The sequence below is a fragment of the Dicentrarchus labrax genome, unplaced genomic scaffold (genome assembly GCF_905237075.1).
Source record: "Dicentrarchus labrax unplaced genomic scaffold, dlabrax2021, whole genome shotgun sequence".
NCBI classification, from domain to species: domain Eukaryota; kingdom Metazoa; phylum Chordata; class Actinopteri; family Moronidae; genus Dicentrarchus; species Dicentrarchus labrax.
Genome location: NW_026136705.1, coordinates 5,688,605 through 5,708,236, shown reverse-complemented (window position 1 = coordinate 5,708,236; position 19,632 = coordinate 5,688,605). Strand labels below are relative to the sequence as shown.

Genomic DNA, 19,632 nt, shown 5'->3' with positions numbered 1-19,632 from the left:
TTGTGCGTCTGCCCCATTTCTGATACCGTGGCGGCAGAAATTGAACAGCGGCGGGCCGCCGCTCCAAAATCAACATAGAGGAAACACTGTAGGACAAGGGGTAAAAAAGCAACATAGAGTGGGACACCTGGTCACGCTACATGTAAAAGGGAGTGTGGTTATATCAGGCAGTGAGGCCCAGCTGCACTGTTTGCTTTGGATTCTTAGGTAACCGTTTTTTTTGCCACTGTTTGTCCACTGTGCATACCATGCTACAGCTCTGACAAGAACCATTGTAGCAGACACCTTGGATTTAATATTATAACCGGGGCTTGCTATCAATGCTTCTCTGCATCTTTGTGTGTGTGTGTGTGTGTGTGTGTGTGTGTGTGTGTGCATTTTTATTAAAATATTTTGTCACATTTTCTGAAAATTTCACTATGAGTGAACAGAAAAATCAAGGTCTTCTGGGTCCTTCTAGTGCTCCTAATAATTTTTGCAAGAACCCCTCTGGCCTGGTTGAAAACAACTAATCAGAGCCCAGAAAGATATAAAGACTTTTTGGGTTAGAGGCATGAAGATAGTTGTTGAGTCTCATTCCCAGGGTCCCAAAGCATCTGTATTTGACAACCTGGGAATGAGACTCAACAATCAACTATATTTCTTGGCTCTGATTGGTAGTTCTCGTTTGATGACCTGATTTTTTTTAACGATTATCTGTCTCATGTACTGTTAAAATGTCAGCAAATATGACAAACAATATTTTTTACAAAAGTTACCTACTGCAGCTTTAATGAAATGTTATGCATGGTACGTCTGATACATTTGATCAGTTCTTTTGTTATCACAGTACAACGGCCTATGATTTAAATCAACTAAACAACAATAAGGCTTTTGGGGGTTGTGTGGCTGTAATTTGCCAATTAGAAAATCCATTGAACTGCAAAGACTTCAGCACTCTAGCCAACTATATTTAGACACATATATACACATAAATCTAGCCATAGAGGGGCTGCAAGTTCTTATTTTCTCTCTTTTTGGCCACTCACCAATACGATATTTAGTAGTTGTGCCATCTGGTGATACAAATGCATATCTGTGTGTGCACACTTTAAGACAATGTTAACACCACTTCTCCTTTCTTTTCCTGTATGTCACTGACACTGTGACCTTTGTATGAATGTGAAACCCAGAAAAGAACTGGGCAGGAAACCAAGTTGTCTCGTACCTCCTAAAATTAGAGACTTTTTTTTCTGCTTCCACTTTAGTTCTTTGCACTGTGAAGTTTTCAGGCGCACACATTCTCATAATTGGCCATCCAGCTCGAATTCACTGAGACAGTTTGTTTACTTCTCCATAACTGTTGTTATGTGATCAAAGATGTTAAATTTAGCTGACTCTCTGAGCCGAATCCCCATGTGACTTGTGTCTTGCATTACCAGGGAAAACATGCAGCTTTTTTTCATGGTCTTCTTCATTAAACCATAACCAGTGTAGCTCATCGTATACACAGTTGCTTTAATTTGAAAGCAGCTTTGTGCGTCATTTCCTTGGAAAAAAATCAATGAAGCTTTGTGTTATTGGAAGTTCACACCATTGATGTATTTCTTCTAGATGTTCAAACGATCCTGGTCTCTGATGTGAATAAACAGAACCACAAATCAGAACTGACATCACTTATTATAATATATGGAAGGGAAGAATAATGTATAATTTGACAACATCTTGTAGGACAAGGAAGGTCATATGCTCAACTTCACATTAAGGCTTATACATTTCCAGAGGTTGGACCAAGTCATTGTTTTGTAAGTCCTCAACTTTTGAATGAACTGACCAACTGATCAGTTTTTCCAACTGGCCCTCAGTAACGCAGTTAGCTCTTCGTGGTTCTCTCCGGCAACTTGACTGGATGTTGTCAAACTGGTTCAAAACAGAGTGGATCTCGGCAATTACAGGTTGACTTGCTGTTGATTCAGGAAATGAACTGATTCATGGAATATATTTGTCTGTCAAACCCAATTTACTAAATATAAAACAAGGTTGCGAAGTTTTGATCTGAACTAGTGCTGACAGTTAAACGCGTTATTAACGGCGTTAACGCAGACCCATTTTAACGGCGTAAAGTTTTTTATCACAAGATTAACACTCTTTTTGGCCTAGCACACTTTGTAGTTTTTTTCACATGCTGTTGCAACAACTAGTAACGTTAGAAAAAACTACAACACCACACCAGATCTAGTTAGACCGGAAACAAAACAACAGGCACACCGCACACACTTTGGATTCCTTGTTGCCTGAAAATGTCAACAGGCTTGTCTGTTTGAGTAACTGGCTCAAAGCAAAGAAGTAGTAGGCTTACCATTTATTGGTAACCGTTACTGTTCATTCTTTCTGAAATAAGAGGCTGGGTTGAGCTTCTGGTGAATAAAGAGCAGTAGGCTGACTGCTATGTTCAAAGCAAACTTGAGAAAAGTATTAAGCCATGGTTTAACTGCACTATAGGCTGAGTCCTAGTTTACCTTACATGTGCACTTTGCAATTTTATTTTGTATCGCCCTGTTTTTATCCCTTAGAAAAGGCTGTTGAAGGGGCTGTTTGTGTGACAGAGTATTTTTTTCACTCTTTTATTGATGGACAGTGTTACATTGTGTGAGAGATTATTTGCTCCAAGTGAGAATGTTAGTGTGAAATTGAACACTACAGTATATGCCAATGTTGTTTTCAATAAAAACAACATTTGCATAAAGCAAGCCGATCCACTTTTCCATGTTGATAAGAGCATTAAAATGAGAAAAAAATAATGGGACAAAAAGAAATCAAGAGACATTTAGAATAGATAAAAATGTGCGATTAATTGCGAGTTAACTATGACATTAATGCGATTAATCGAGATTAAATATTTTAATGGTTTGAAAGCACTAATCTGAACACATTTAATAATGAGATGTTGGTGAAAAACATTTATTGATTATGATGATTATGATTAGAGCTGTGGATGTGTCTTCTTCTGACCTGGAAGAGGACCTGATACTTGTTTTGTTGCGTACTAACTTTAGCAAAAGATTTGATATGAGTTAAGGTCAGCACAGAGCTGGGGGAAGTATGAACAGACGAGCATTGAGCAAAAGCAGCCGCATCAGTCAGCAGCTGCACAGTGTTTTTTGGCCTCATCACTCTGGAATGACCAGAATCTGAACTGCTTCTTGTTCTGCCTGTTTAGCCAAAAGCTCAAAGAGAAAGAGTTGAAGCGTGAAGACCTTCTGGTTTGCTCTGACCCCCATCCATCCATCTTTTCTCCGCCCCCTTTTCTCCCTCCTCCCACGATGCACATGACTGGGCTGTGCCGCCATAGCAACCACTCCAACTCAATGCTCCCTCACTTTTGTGGACAGAGGAAATTATTTTATGCTGCCACTGCACGAGTAGCACTGAGCTTGAATCGCACCTCTGCCATCGAGCTGGGGGCATTCCTGAAATGTGGTGTCACTACATTTGGTGTAGCTTTATTCACTTAGTTTGCACCCATCCATTTCTAGAAGCTCACACTTGGCTGCCAAGTCTAAGCTCATTCTAGTTAAGGGTGTCTAAAAACTCTGGGATCATAGGGATATGAGCCATATATTTTGTTTGAATATTCTGTTCTTCAAAGGCTCTAGATCAAGTGACATCAGGTCTCTCCTTGTCACTTAAAAGTATGAATCCCACAAGCACTTATGCTTTTTTATTGTTGCTGTGTTTCTTATGATGTCAAAAGTTTGTAACCCTTTGACTGTAACCTAGCTCTACTGGAATGTTTCGCGTATGATGTGCACAAATACACCATAACAGTACTTGAGGTAGGAGAGAGCACATATTTCTCAGTTTATCTGCCCAGATTTGGCCAATGAGGCTCCAGACCAGCAGTACTCGGGACAAAAGCTCCCACTGTTGCTAGACACCTGTGACAGAAAGAAGTTTTTTTTTTTTTTGATTAATGGTTAATAGTAACAATCTGTTGGCTTTTGTGTTGCAGTTTGGGGTACAGAAAGTGTGACTGCCTTGTATGGAGAGACCATTGTTATACCATGCAACGATGGAGCTCCGGTACCCCAGCATCTGATGTTCGTCAAGTGGAAATATGTAAGTAGAAACTGACTTCCAATGCTGTCTATGAAGTAGGGGTGTAAGAAAATATCGAAAAATACTGTATTGTATGTATGTATATGTATATTTTGCATTTTTGTTGTGTTATATTGTATCCATTCTAAAAACGCTGCCGATTTTTGTGTTAAAACCCCTTGCCACTAGCTAGCAGAGGGCTATGATAATGATTGTTCCACTGTTCTGGCTGCATAAAAAAGTTAACTTTTTAAAGATTTTATAAACAAAAAAGCAATATATCACCTCAATATATTGAAATATACTGAATTGTATCCCCTGTATTGCCACACTCTTGCCAACACATAGTCCTACTATAAAGTGTTTTTTAGGCTTAATGAATGCACACTTTCCCAACACATGCAAATAGAGGAAAAAATTGACCATATGAAATGACTTGGCTTTGGTGTATATGACTACACATTGTCACATACATTTTTAAACTTTCCTGGAAGAATTAGGAAATACTGACATGCGCAAAAAAAGTAGTGGTTTTAGGGAAGAGCCAAATATGTCGTGAAATTCACCTGGGCAATACAAGAGTTTCAGTCAGAATCACTGAAAAATGAGAGCGAGGGAGAAAGGATATCACAGAGGCATGGATAGATAAAAGAGTAATTAAGATCTGTCATAAATAGAAGGATGACCCATTGTCACAAACATCAAATATGCACAAGGGTGTACTACATGTACAGTAGAGTATACAATAACATACTGCTGCTCCCATATCAAATTCATCATTGATGTACAGAAAGAAAATCCAATAGACTCTTCTTCCCTCCAGCAGAGAGACTGTGGGAGCATTAAAGTGAAGTCCAAATGGATAAATCTCATATTTTACTTGTCTTATATTTACAAATGCTGCTGTTCATGATACAAATATTATTCCCTCCTCTATAAATAATGCAGGTGTTCACAGAAAAAACATAATCCAATCCTGGGGATCTAGAAACAGGCGTCTTTATTGAGTTATTACATTGATGAGGATCTCTAAGGGGATAATAAAAACCTGTTTAGTAATGGTAGATATTTATATATGTTATGAATATATGAATGTCATTATTACATTCTGTGTGTGCCATGATTAATAAATAAAGTAAATAAGATAAGAGGTGTGTCCCTGACATCAACCTACAGACTGGAGGGAATTTACTGGAACTTGGGTTCTAGTAGAAGCTGTCAAGCTTTAAATGAAAACCCTTCAACATACAGCATACACACTACAGTTTAGAAAATGGTCCAATACTTGAGTGCTTTAGGTTGAGCACTACCTAAGACAGAAGAAACGTGTCGTTGCACTGTTACCTCTTAAGAGGGTTTTGCATCAAGTCTACAACTGAACTTCAGTCCACATGTTTCATGGTTCTTGGACTCCTATATAAAAGACACGACTAATCAGTGCCATTTGAAGACAAACTCTGCTTAACTCCTTGAAAAGTAATACCACTCTGTGCTTTTATAAAAAAAGTTTTTAGTTTCAGTCAAACAAAGACGTTTTTGTCAACAAAAAAAAAAAGGAAAAATTAAAATTAAAAATGGCGTGATTGGTGCATGTTTGGCAAATTCTGCAAATCAGAGATCTTACTTACTGCATGGCGTCTCCCCAACGTCAGACACGACTGCTTTAATAAAGTTATGACATTATTATTATTAGTCCCCCTTCAACTGTGTTTCTTCTTGTTCCTACAGCGTGCTGTTTGAATGGCATCTGTGCAGAGTTTGACACTAGAAGGATGTTTTCACATTCATCTGCTGAAAGTGGAAAGTTTCTCTGTGCTCATTGAAAATCTGATTTTAAGGGGCAGGGCCTACCAGAATGTTCTGTGACATCACAAATAGTTTGGAAGTTGAGTATTTTAACATCATGGTTAGTACTTTTACTTCAGTGAAGGATCTCTTACCAATGCCTATAGGTGCAGGTGCTGAAGTGCTTTGAGATGCTCCTGTAACTTCATTAAGCAGAGGTTTGAGCAGGGCTTTAAAAGCGTGTGTGCATAATAAAGCCTTTAGAAAAACCTAGATTTGCATGTCATATAATTGTAAACTAAGATGTCTGATAAATATGGATCCTCATAATCCCCTGTGTAATTAGCCAGCATCAATGATATAAATTATGATCTGTCATGCTGAATCAGTAACTAAGTAGTGTGTTCTCCTTCTGATTAATGTTTGTTTTTCTTGGTGTTACTTTGAATGATACATGTTCTTTGGAGGTTTGTTGATGGACACTTTTATGCTGTGTGGTAAATTCTTACATTTTCTACTTCTCTGTTAAAGTTAAACTATAATTATGACTGAGTAATGAGGAACTGTGCTGCATTGATTTTACAGAAACACCCAACCTTCCTATCATTTCCGTCTCTTCTCTGTGTTGTGCTTCAGGAAAAAGACGATGGCACTCCCGGAGACCTGTTGATCAAACAGGCCCGCAACGAACAGGCCACTGTTCAGGCCACGGACAGTTACGCCCAGCGGGTCAGCATTGATGACAAGTTCAACCTGCTTATCACTCAGGCCTCACTCAAAGACCAAAAGACCTTCACCTGCATGGTGGTGTCACATGCCAACCTCATGGAGTTCCCTGTCTCTGTGCTTGTTTACAGTAAGCTCAATATAGACACAAAACACTATAATAATGTTTATCCTCATAACCTAACTGGTGAATTAATAGAAGAACAGAAGACACTTCCTACATCATATTATCATCATATTATAATCATTCAATTAAATTCAATTAAATTCAGTTCGATTTTATTTGTATGGCGCCAAGTCATAACAGAAGTTATCTCAGGACACTTTTCAAATGGAGCAGGTCTAGACCGAACTCCTTATAACATTTACAGAGACCCAACAGTACCACCATGAGCAAGCACTTGGCGATGGGGGCAAGGAAAAACTGCCTGTTAAAAGGCAGAAACCTAGGACAGATCCTTCGGTTCTAGGTGGGTGGTCGTCTGTCTCGACCATCATATTATATTGTGTACACACTACTGCTGTTCTCACTATGACGGTGCTCCAAAAAGCCTTCACTACTTACATATTCCATGTCTGAAAGGGGTAGAGATCATCATAGTCACTTCTGGAAAATTAAATTAGCATCTTTAAAACTGCACCTGAATATACAGTATATGACATTAAAGCTGCAGTAGGTAACTTTTATAGACATAACTTTTTGTCATCATTGCTGAAATGTTCTTCTAACTGCAGTACATAAAACAGATCATCTGTGATAAAATCTGGTTACTCTGGCTCATTTTAGTGCTCCTAATGACATGTACAAGAATCCACCGGGCCTGGATGAAAACCAACCAATCAGAGCCGAAAAAAATACAAAGACGCTTTAGATTGGAAGCTTGAAGATGACTGTCATTCACAAGACTCAGCAATCTATTACCTTTTTTAACAGATTTTTTTAGTTTCAGAAAATATGACTTTTTTAATAGATTAGATTTCTTCTATTTAATGCGATCTGTAAAAGTATATTGTGTGCATATTTAGTCATCTTCAAATAAAGAACATCATGCAGGCTGTTGAACAGAGAACAATACATTTTGTTAATGTTGTCATGTTCAAGCTATTTGGTGTAATTTCCAGGAAGTCACTGAAACGAATAATCCTTAGCATTATAAATAAATAAAATACATTTGTCAAGCTTATTCAAAGATTCATGGGTAATGTTTATATTCACTTTTGCTAACAAACGGCTTGGTTTTAATTGCATTAAAACTCAATTTCATCCACTGTGTCCCATTTGTTTCCTCCTGAAATACGGTTCTGAATCTGAATTTCACTCCCCACAACTGCCAATGTATCACCTGCTAATGGGCTTTGCAAACCCAAGCATGAAATAGGACATGAAGAGACTACACTCAGTAGGCCTTAGAGAGAGCATTAGACTGTAGTTAACAGGGGGCAAGTTGAAATGATGCCCTACAGCTTGAATATTAACAATGCAGTAAGTTTGCAGCTAAGCATTTAGATGAACTGGGCTATCTGCTGGCCGTTTGCTGAACGTTTGTGTTTGTGTTCTGTACATACGTTTAGAAATCATTGTCGGTATGAAGAAAGGCAGGAAATTCTGAAAAAGTTTATGCAAATGCTTTGCAAGCTACAATTTTGTAATTCCAAAACCTGATTATCTCCTTTTGTGTTTGCAGAGAAGCCCTCCTCAGTCCAGATTATGGACAAGTCTGAAGTGTTGCAGAAGGACAAAACAGTAACGGTGAGATTCATTACAGCCTTTGCATTTTAGTGTTCTGTACAGTGGATTGGTTGCACCAGGTGGTCTCTACTAAGCCTGGTCCTAACAGCTAAGGCGGCCTTTGTTAAGAGCAGTCTGTAGAATTAACTTGCACCAACCAAACTCAATCCTAGTATTGCACGATGCATGCCATGTGACTGTGGCTGTTACCTAGCCTGTGAAACCTGTAATATGCAGCGATGTTCAGGAGGAAAAAAGGAAAGGAAAAGTTCACAGACACAGAGATAAGAAAGTGAATAGAGCTGTCCAGCAAGCAAAAGAAAACACTGACTGCCAAGGAGTCCAATGTAATAACAAATAATAAGAAAGCCAGCCTTCGTTCAGAACAACAATGTTCTGAGCAAAGCAAAGAAAGACAGTTCTTTGAGAAAAATCCATCAAACTGGCAGGGTCCTCCCCTGAAAACATCAATATAGAGTGATTTATAAACAGATTTTACATCGGCTCATGACTAGATTATACGTCTGGATTATATGCCACAAGTTTGAGTGCAAGGCAGGTAAAACGGTTGTTTTTCAAAGGTAGGACAAGTTTCTGAAAAACATCGCTGGAGTGCTGACAGAATCTCGCTTGCATGGCAGCTAAGAGGCTCTTTGTTGTTATTTGTTATTTGTATTTGTTAAATAAAACAATTTGTATAGTGGCAAGAAAAGTTTGACTTTAGGTAACTAGATTTATATGGGTTAGGGTTGATTGTAAATGTCTCTTTCAGATGAAAAAGACATGGTTATTTCCTGCATTGTGTAAATGTAAATATAGACATCAGTATTTTTTTGTACTTGAACTGCTGGCTAATTAGCTGTTTAACAAGCAAATTCAGTCAACTTAACTGATGCCTCTTGACATACACATCAATGTTCACCGTATCAGGCTTACTCAAATTTAGAAACAAATGTGTTATCAGACCTACTTTATTGTTTTTTTTCTGGCCCAGTTGTGATATATCAGCGCTTATGCGGTTCTCCAATGGAGCTGCAGTAAAGGTAATACTGTGGTGAAAGATGGCTGAAGTCAGTATCAAAACATCTCCTATGGTTGCTACTAAAATGCTTTTAGTGGAGAACACTGGCGTGAAAAACCACATGAAATGTCGGAATATGACAGCATGTGCACAAATGTGAACAGTGCATACGTTTCAAATCCGTACTTGCTTTGATTCATAGTTAAACACCCACTCCTGCAAGAGTTTCTCTCCTTATTGTGCTGTTTATTTTCATTCCCTGAACTCACGCCCTCTCACATTCACTATAGTATGAGTGTTGGAAAACTTTTGAAAAGCTGTGGGCAGCACATTCATAGCGGTCATCTGCCTCCTCTCTAGCAAGCAATGCACATTTCTTCCACCACATGCGGCATATACACATTTATAATGGATCAAGCGAGTACTGCTGCCTCTATTGGTATTCCCACCTAAAAATTCAGGTGCTATTGAACAACTTTGAGCATTTTGTAGGGAGGGGAGAGACACAGGGAATATGAGTTGGGAAGGAAAGAAATAGTGGGAGTGGATGAGAGGGATTTTGATAACTTGCAGAGAAGGTGATGGAGGTTGCTTCATACACAAGTAGAATTCCAAATTAGAGTGAAGTGTCACATTGAGTGGTGGAGAAGGCAGCGACCATGAACTCTCTCAGCCGTGGAATAGCAGAGGTCTTATTTTCATTTGCTCCAAAAGTCCGACAGTGTGCAGTTTCTCATAAAGAAATGAAGTAAGCCATGCTGCTGAATTCAAGCTTTCATGCCAGATGCTTCATAAATGAGAAGGCATGTACTGTACCAATTTTTGGTCATGAGAATCAATATCAGGTGGGTAGTACCAGCATTTTGTCAAGGACAGAGTCATCTAGATTGTGAGAGTGTATGACTTGTAAAAGTATAGTAAGCTCACTTCGGTCAAGTCATACATGATACCAGTTTGGGGATGACAGAGACATAGATATCTTTATATGCAGGAAGTGATTCATCAGACATTTTCTGATGGGTAAAAATACTAATCATTCTTAAAAGGTCCAGTGTGTAAGCCCCAAAGGATCTATTGTCAGAAATGTAATATAATATTCATAGATAGGTTTTTATTAGTGTATTATCACCTGAAAATAAGAATAGTTGTGTTTTCACCATAGAATCTGCCATGTTGAAATGCCATGTTTCTACAGTAGCCCAGGACGGACAAACCAAACACTGGCTCTCGATAGATAATTTTTCTCGAGTCCTTTAATCAGCAAAAATAATCAGTCCAAAGACACAATGCATTATTATTTCTGGAACATTTTTGAAGTGGCAAGACTGTACTTTAACCCCACCTATTTAGCATATTCATAATCAGTATATAAACACGCAAAAAATGGTTTACATACTATAATGTAGGTTTTATGCAGGTACAAGGAGATTTTAAAACATTGATTAATTTACAGTATTTGTCAACAGATATATCTTATACTATGAAGACATATTGTATATCCCTGTTTTAGAATATTGTCATTATCTATTTAACAGCCTCCATTTATGGTTGGCCACAGGAGGCGTTATAGTTGCTGATGAATAAATTTACACTGATAAGAGCCTGACATGAAGACATTGTATAGCATCCATTATGCCAAGTGATATTTACTCCAAGCTAGATAAATTCTTGGCCTTTCTGAAATTATAATAGATTTTTGTTCGAGGCTCTCCAGCCTGCTCTGCTCTGTTCCTGATCATAACAAGGTGATATGTGGTGGCTTTTTACTTTGATGTTTGCCCGCGTCAGACACCAGACAGACCCTTTTTGGTAGCGCTTGGGCTGATCTAATTGACTGAAAGTGACAGGACCTTCATTTTGACACATAACACTAAGACGGCATTCAGCTGCATTGAACTGCGTATTTTTGGACAAGTTACTTGTGAATACCTGTGAATGGCTATTCTAGTGGTCAACGATTGCACTGGAAACAGGACTATTGAATAAAAAAGGTGGTTTATCAAACTTACATTTACATTTTTTATTGAAGTTTAGAAATATTATTTTAGGAATTATTATGACTGATATTTTTTTAAATAAACATTTAAAAAAAAAGTTAAGTATCCCCTGCAATACACGTATCCCTTTTTGAGAAACACTGGTAAAAAGAGTAGGGCTGCAACTTACAATTATTTTCATTATCAATTGATCTAATCTTGTCCACAACCCAAACATATTCAGTTTACTGTCATAGAGGACTAAAGACAACAGATAATATTCACATTTGAGAAGCTGAAATCAGAGAATTTCAGAGAAACTGACTAATCAATTATATATAGTTTGAAAAAGTTATTAATTTAATAATTAATAATAATTCAACTAATCAATTAATTGACTAATCATAGCTAAATTGTGTGTTCCTAAACACCAACAGACATTGCCAGAAGTTTAGAAATTTTCACAAAAACCTGGTAATTTAGAGACTAGTTTTCCAGTCATGGAAACACTTCCCATGACCAAATAGTACTGACCAAATATCCTTTCAAATTAAAATGACCAAATATCCTTGAGATATTCTAATTTTCCTGGAAAATTGTAAATGGTATTTTAGCCTGTGCTGTGGCCAAATTCACAAAAGGAGGAATAGACCTTTTTCACAGCAGCCATTTTGACATGAGATAGTAAACAGCCAAACACTATGAAAGTGAGCTAACAGGGAATGTGCCATAAATGATGACCACCGATGGCTGACTACCGCTTGCGAGTGCAAGTTCTGTCCTGTATTGTCAAGAAAAATGTCCTGGAAAGGCCCAAAACCATTTCTTAAAAAGAGTGGGAACTCTGATGAAAAATAATTAGACAGGAGAAGATGATATAGGTTGATGTTGTCTTTTCAAGTTGAATGTGATGTTGGATAGAGTTAAGGTTGTTATATATTTGATCTGAGTGAGAGAGAAGAGCTAGAGTTTCCTCCTTGACCAGTACAGTATGTTAAACTCTTTGTATTAGTGTAGATTATGGAGAGATGGATGGTTGCTGGGGGATTTTATGATATCGGACTCAGACAACACGTTCATCTTCTAGCCTCCTGTGGTCAACTTATATAGCATTGCATTCTCCAGCCTTGCCCATTAGATCAGACCACACTGGATAACAAAGTGGGTGTTATTGTGTGAAATAAAGGATAGCCAGCACAACTGACACTGTGCAATTCAAGCCAGTGCAATTCGTCAACGGCGGTAAGCCAAAGAAGGTTTCCTGCACTCCTCCGGCCAGCAATAAAAGTCACTCACACACACACTTTCCCTAAATGCACAATAAGTTCCCTGCTCTACATCACATAATGGTCATAATATACATGCAGGGGGTTCACAGGGTTGTTGATCAATGCTGACAACTCAAAAATGACTTCAATAACTTCCTGTGCTTCAGAAAAAGGGCGCTCCACTATGCGCCACATTTGTAGACATTCGCAATCGCTCTCCACCTACTGGCATTTTCAACTGCTCAGTGATGGACGACAGCATTGTGAGCGAGCGATCAGCGTCAAAATAAAAGCCAGAAAGCCTCAAGCTGAAAGAAAGCAAATGCCAAATCAGTATTATTATTCTGAGATGCAGCGTGGTGACCTGTTTACAAAGCATATCTGCTGAATGTATGTTTTAATTAACTATATTTCTTATTGCTAGGAATTAGGGGACACAATTATTTGAGTTAGCAAAAGTTTAATTTACTAGGATTGGATTAGATTTCAAATTAGTAGTAATTAGCAGTAATTATTTTTTGGGGGGTAACTAATAATATTCATAAAATGTATTAGTAATTGGGAACACTACTGGTTACTCTGGAAAGTAATAATATTAATGTAATATTATTACTAGTAATGCTAAATGCTTAATGATTATCAGTGATATAAGTCAGTAAGTAAATTGTTTAAAACCCTTTGCATGGGTCCCCTGTGTGCCTGGGGCTAGGACCATTTGTACCCTTTGATACCCCTGATGGTAGGTCTGCTTATTGCTATTGTGAAATTAATTACTTAGACCTTCGACTCAAAGCCCAACCAGACACCAGCTGACTGTAAGGCTGTTACCTCTATTGGTCAGTATGTGTATCTGAAGTGACATATCATACCCGACAATAAGCAGTTTAGTAGGTGGGTTTAAGCGTGGAACATGGGAATTGTTGCATTTGTGTGTTACTGACAGCAGTCCGGATCAGATGTTGACACAGTGCTGATAAGGGCATGTTCCACCGCTTATCATTCAGCGCCATGGTTAGAATTATCTATTATCAGTGCTCCGTTATACCCATGGAACCATTTTTGTTGCACTAAATTTTCCAAATTTCCATGCTGAGACCAGTGGCGAATGTGTGCAGGTGTAAATGAAATGAAAAGCAGGGAATGGCTGCAACAATGCACCAGTTAATTAAATACACAATTACACAAGCCTGGTTTTGTAACTTTGGTCTAGCAGTTAACATGTTCAAATGCATATTCATAGATTCTGGATTTCTAGATTTAGATTCAGGACAGTTCAAGACAGTTCAAAATCAAGAATACATATTTTTCCTCTTACCTGTGGTGTTATTTATCCATCTACATTGTTTTTGTGTGAGTTGCTGGGTTTTGGAGATATAAGCCTTCTCTCCAGTATAATGGAATCAATATCTCCAAAACTCAGCAACTCACATCAAAACAATTGATTGATTTTTGGTTAAACTGTCCCCCAAAGAATTTCTGACCAGGTAATTGAACTTTTAGTGAGAAAAAATGACCAGATATGTGCTTCTACTTCTGTAAAACTATCGTATTTTCTGACAAAAGACTCAAAAACATGTTTGTGACGAGTCATGTTCACTCAGCGGTGGAGGCTGTAGTACAGGATATAAAAACCAGGGGGTTTGGGGAAAGGAATGCTCTTATGACTCCCTCCTTATCTGGTTCACACACACCATATCTCCGCTACCGTTGCTGACCTTCAATCCTGCAGATGTAACAACGAGACAGCGTGCTTATGAACACAAGAACTAGTTCATTCCTGAATGAGATAGTTGTTTGTCTTTGCTGGCCCATGTCCAACATTCTCCTGTTAATGCTGGAAAGCAGACGTTACATTATACAACCCCAGGACAGAGAAATGAGGACTTCACTGAAATGGGTTTTAGAGTGAAGCTCCTAATAGTAGCTATTTTGTTCCTACACAATTATTCATTTCAGTGTGAAACAGCCTCTGAAATAATGTTTAGACTACCAGAAACACAAGAGAATGTTATATTTGATGTACTCCAATGAAAATTGTTGGAATAAATTCTTATATTAGAATAAATTCAAGTCATAAGGGTATTGCAAAGAGCTTTAATAAATGCCCAACCTCACTTTCATACAGATAGAACCAGACTGAATTAAATAAATGTATCTGTCAGGTCCTCTTGTATCTTAGCATTTGCAGTTAAGTGACTGAAGTGAATTAAAACAGTTACAGTCAGTGTGAACTTACATTGCTTTTTGTTTAATATTTTATTGTTTTCTTCCTTTCTGTTTTGTCCAGCTGGGAACATGTGTTGCGGCAGAGGCTAACCCCGCAGCTACAATAACATGGAAGAAGAACGGAAAGGCCTTGGTAGACGACGGGAAAGGTAACTCCACGTTTCCATCCGAAACCATCCGACAGTCAAACCGCACAGGATGCTGTCATACAGGAATCCCCGTGGGGGCCTGCAAATGTTCTACAGTGACAGGAGAGTGAAAATGAAATCTCTCGTGGTGTGTTTACCCAAAAACAATAGGAATAGATAGCAATAGAAATACACCATTCACTGTTGTTTACTTGTCAAGGAAGGATCTGTATAGGAGCAGTCAGTGAGTACCTGACAGTAAAGACAGAACTACTCCTAATAGGCAACTAAGACATCCCATCATCTGATCTGGTTTGGCACGATTAACCCAACCCATCTGGTTTTGCAGCTAAACCAAAAGTGTTTGCAATGCTGTTTGACCTGCTGCTAAAGGCTCCACTAAATATGTTCTATGTATCTGCACTGTCCGTCCCTCTCTCCGCAGCCATTGTGATCACCCCGAGCCTGAAGCTGGATCCAGCCACAGGCCTGTCCACCACCTCCTCCACCCTCCAGTATGCAGCCACCAAGGAGGACGTCGGCGCGGTCTTTGCCTGCGTGTCCACACACAGGCTGACCAGCCAGGAGACCGAGCTGGAACCCTTTCCCATTCACTGTGAGTGGAATACAGCGCCACCACCAGGCTCCATAACTTTATTGCTTCTGTTTGTACTCCCTGCCCACACACAGCAAGAGTACTGAGTGGGCTGAGTTACACTTCCAACAAGTAGTGCTGATATTTGTTTAGTTGGTGGTTTACTAATCTGACACCATGGCAGTGGTTCTCAAACTGTGGGGAGGGCCCCCCCGGTGGGGCATAGAGGCATGGCAGGGGAAAAATATGGAGTAGAACACAGTTGAAGTAATGTTATTTATGTAGGGAGAATAAACAATACATTGCTGATGCCATCATGCTGACCTTTATTTCAGTAAAATTCAACTTGGATTCTTTATTACTTGCTTATCCCATCATTGATAATAAGTTTGATTATTACTGCACTGGGGTGGTATTTATTGAGGATGTATAGCTCTTTTTTAGCCACTAAACAGTCAAACTGCTTTTGTCCTGATGTAATCAAGGACTTTACTAAGGTTTTCTTTAAAATATGGGAAAATATGGGACAGATTTTTTGCTGTCCACTGTACAAAACTTTATGCAGCGCTGTTTATTCTATGTATGGTTTATTAATTTATGAATATCTACTTAAGTTGGACCGTTATATTTTTAAATGGGTTAAAGCTGCAGTAGGTAACTTTAAAAAAAATAACTTTTTGTCATATTTGCTCAACCTTTCTCTATATCCTGATAGTAGTACATGAGACGGATAATCTGTGAAAAAAATCAGATTTCAGCAAATATGATGATGATTGATGATGTTCTAAAGGTTGCTGTGCACCTGTCTGTCTGTCTGTCTGTCTGTCTCTCTCTCTCTCTCTCACCCCAACTGGTCGAGACAGACGACCACCCACCTAGAACCGAAGGATCTGTCCTAGGTTTCTGCCTTTTAACAGGCAGTTTTTCCTTGCCCTTGTCGCCAAGTGCTTGCTCATGGTGGTACTGTTGGGTCTCTGTAATTAATGTTTTAAAGAGCTCGGTCTAGACCTGCTCTATTTGAAAAGTGTCTTGAGATAACTTCTGTTATGAATTGGCGCTATACAAATAAAATTTTATTAAATTGAACTGAATTAAACGTTTTTATAAAAATAATCTGCAGCTTTAACAGCAGTAATGTGCTCAAAGGAGTTTAAAAGTTTTACCAAAAATCTCCCACTCATCACTGATTTTATTTTTTGCTGAGGTGACATCAGGCTGTATAACTGATATTTCCTTTCGTAGGGGTATATCCCTTGTCTTGCACGGTATGAATGTGTTCTTCATGTCCAAATTCGTTTCTTCAAGCAGTACTCAAAATTTTAATTTAAATACAAGCTTTTTCATAAAGGAAAATTAATTTCAGTCTCCGAGATCAAGTTGTGTCCATGAACATTTACATGTCCATGGGCAAGACTATGAAGACATAAATGCTCAAGTGGAGCAACAGCACAGTTAAAAAGTGCATCCAGGCATATTCTCTCCACATACACGATGATTAGAAAATTGCTCCTCAGCTTCTTTCTGATGAATATAGTTAAAGGCTGAGTTGAAATAGCTAATGTGAATGTGATCCTATACTGGACTGATTGCCTGACAATAGAAGGCTCCATTTTCCAGTTTAAATGCTGCAAACTGCTCTGATTAGCCAACTCCAGCAGTGACTTTAGAGTGAAGGAATCAAACAGAATCAGAATCAGAATCAGAATAAGATTTATTGCCAGGTAGGTTTTTACACATACGAGGAATTTATCTTGGTGCAATGGTGCTTAAAATATACAATCACACAAAAATATACAAGTCACACAAAAATCACACTTTTTAAAAATATAAATATAAATAAAGAAAGATAAGAAAACTGTACAGAAGACGGGAGTGCATTAATGTAATGCATATATACAGGGTGGGCATAAGAGTCAGTGACAGTGGGGGATCTGGCCCTTGTTAATGAGGCCAACTGCAGACGGAAAGAAACTGTTTTTGTGGCGAGAGGTCATGAGCAAGTCTAGCTGTGAGATGTGTAATGCAGATAGAGTGAAATACTTTTATTTGATTTATTTGATCATATACATGTATAGGCTCTGAAATAGGGAAACTTATCCTGTCTTTATTAACAGTAAAATAAATCTACCACATAGCCATGGTTTGGTGTGTGGATGGCAGTGTTTTCTATTCAGCCTGTGTTAGCTTGAGATAGTTGTTGATTGAGTACCTGGAGGTGTGTAGGCCTGAACAACTTGTCGTCAGAGGCGCTTTATCAGTAGGCTCTGGAAACTACACATAATGGCCAAGCAGTGAACAATGGGCTTTGTTGAGCTTTCTGCTGCGGCCAGCTGAAGGATTTTTCAGGATTTGAGGGTTTGGGGGAATTTCAGCAGGGAATTACAGTCCGCACACTCTTTATGCTCTGATCACATCCCTGAAGTTTGAAGAGGGGACGGAGTGAGGGCTCGGATCAATAAATGAAAGCGGGGGGACTCAGGAGGTGTCGGCAGCAGCGGGGTGACTCATGAGGTGTCGGCCGCAGCGGGTTCATGGTGGAATTTCTCATTTGCTATTACTACTTCTTCCGAGGTCATTCCTGTGTGAGGAGGGTGGTCTACACAATTGGCTGATCAAAGACTGATAGGATCACCTTTCTGAAATGGAATGATTATCAAGGATGGAGGAAATGTAGTTATTATACAACACAAGGTTGTACAACAAAATGAAAGTTTGCAGTGCCTTCAAACCACACACAAATCAAATAGAACAATAAATACAGTTATTTGTATACATATACATACACGTATACAGCCAGGAAATAATTTGTGTCTCTGGGAACGCAAACAGCAGCAACAATTATAATCAGTGATGATAATAATGTGGTTTTATCTTCACAAAAAGATGCATCTGTTTTCTTGATGGTGGAACTGATGCGGTGTGAATGTGAATTATTTCAATGGAAGTCAATGGAAGCTTTGACACTCACGCTTGCTTTATTTTCTCCCATCACTTTCACCCCTCCATTGCTCTCTGAACCTCTCAGATCCATCAGAGAAGGTTAGCCTCCAAGTCATGTCCAAGGGACCCGTAGTAGAAGGAGATAATGTGACGTTGAAGTGTCACGCTGACGGCAACCCTCCACCTAGCTCCTTCTACTTCCACCTCAAGGTCAGTCAGAGCCCGGACTTCAACCTCAAGCAGCGTACTGCTGCGGTCTGCTCAGCCACCATCCAGACTGTGGCAGCTACTTATTACCACTTACCACAAATTTGCTTTTTTTAAAAATTGGCTTGAAAGTGGAGAAGATACTAGAATTTGATGATGATGGTAAAATTTTAAGTATTTTACTCGCTGCTTTTGAGTTATTGCTGTGGCTTTTTGGTCAGCTGTGGCTCAGGAGGTAGAGCAGGTCATCTACTAATCAGATACCCCAAATTGCTCACGTTGCTGTGCCATTGGTGTATAAATGAATTAGTGTCTGTTTGTGATAAGCCTCTGCCATTAGTGTGTGAATGGGTGAATGTGACATTTAGTAAAGTGCTTTGAGTGGTCAGAAGACTACACAAGGTAATAAGTACAGTTCATTTACCATTAATGCAAATCCTATTAGGAGCAGTAGGAGGAGCCAGAGGAACCTAATTTTTTTCACAGATTATCTGTCTTATGTACTACTGTCAGGATAATGGGAAAGATTCAGCAAATATGACAAGTTACAAGTTATCCACTGCAGCTTTAACCGTTATAGTTATGGATAGTATGAAGGAGCTAAAATGAAAGCTGTCTGTACACTGTGAGACTCGACTTGACTTGGGATTTGAAGGCAAAAACACTGAGGAGACCTGACTTGGTGACTCAGTAATATTGAAAATGCTGTGCTGAAAGTACTCTGTATTTTGAAGCAAAACTGTCATGAATAATTAATAAAATAATGTAGAATGTAGATGCTGCTGTCACTAGAATAAAGAAGACTAAATTCAAATAAGAGAACCCTTTTATTATATTCAATTAGTTTACATAAATTAGTAGATCAAGTCGTTTTTTTACTTTCTGAATCTGTATATGTAATATTCTAATCAAAATTACTTTACACTTTACTTTCAAATTACATCTTGTTTAATT

General features: G+C 38.6%; 1 protein-coding gene across 3 annotated transcripts in view; it reads left to right on the top strand.

Moving 5' to 3' along the window:
- Positions 1-19,632, top strand: part of alcama (activated leukocyte cell adhesion molecule a) — an 82,642-nt gene that overhangs the window by 47,552 nt on the left and 15,458 nt on the right. For all 3 annotated transcript variants that reach the window (XM_051401560.1, XM_051401558.1, XM_051401559.1), the window contains exons 2-7: positions 3,992-4,098; positions 6,499-6,718; positions 8,274-8,338; positions 14,870-14,957; positions 15,382-15,552; positions 18,557-18,681. In XM_051401560.1, the coding sequence (XP_051257520.1) occupies positions 3,992-4,098; positions 6,499-6,718; positions 8,274-8,338; positions 14,870-14,957; positions 15,382-15,552; positions 18,557-18,681 (776 nt within the window). The remainder of the gene's footprint in view (positions 1-3,991; positions 4,099-6,498; positions 6,719-8,273; positions 8,339-14,869; positions 14,958-15,381; positions 15,553-18,556; positions 18,682-19,632) is intronic.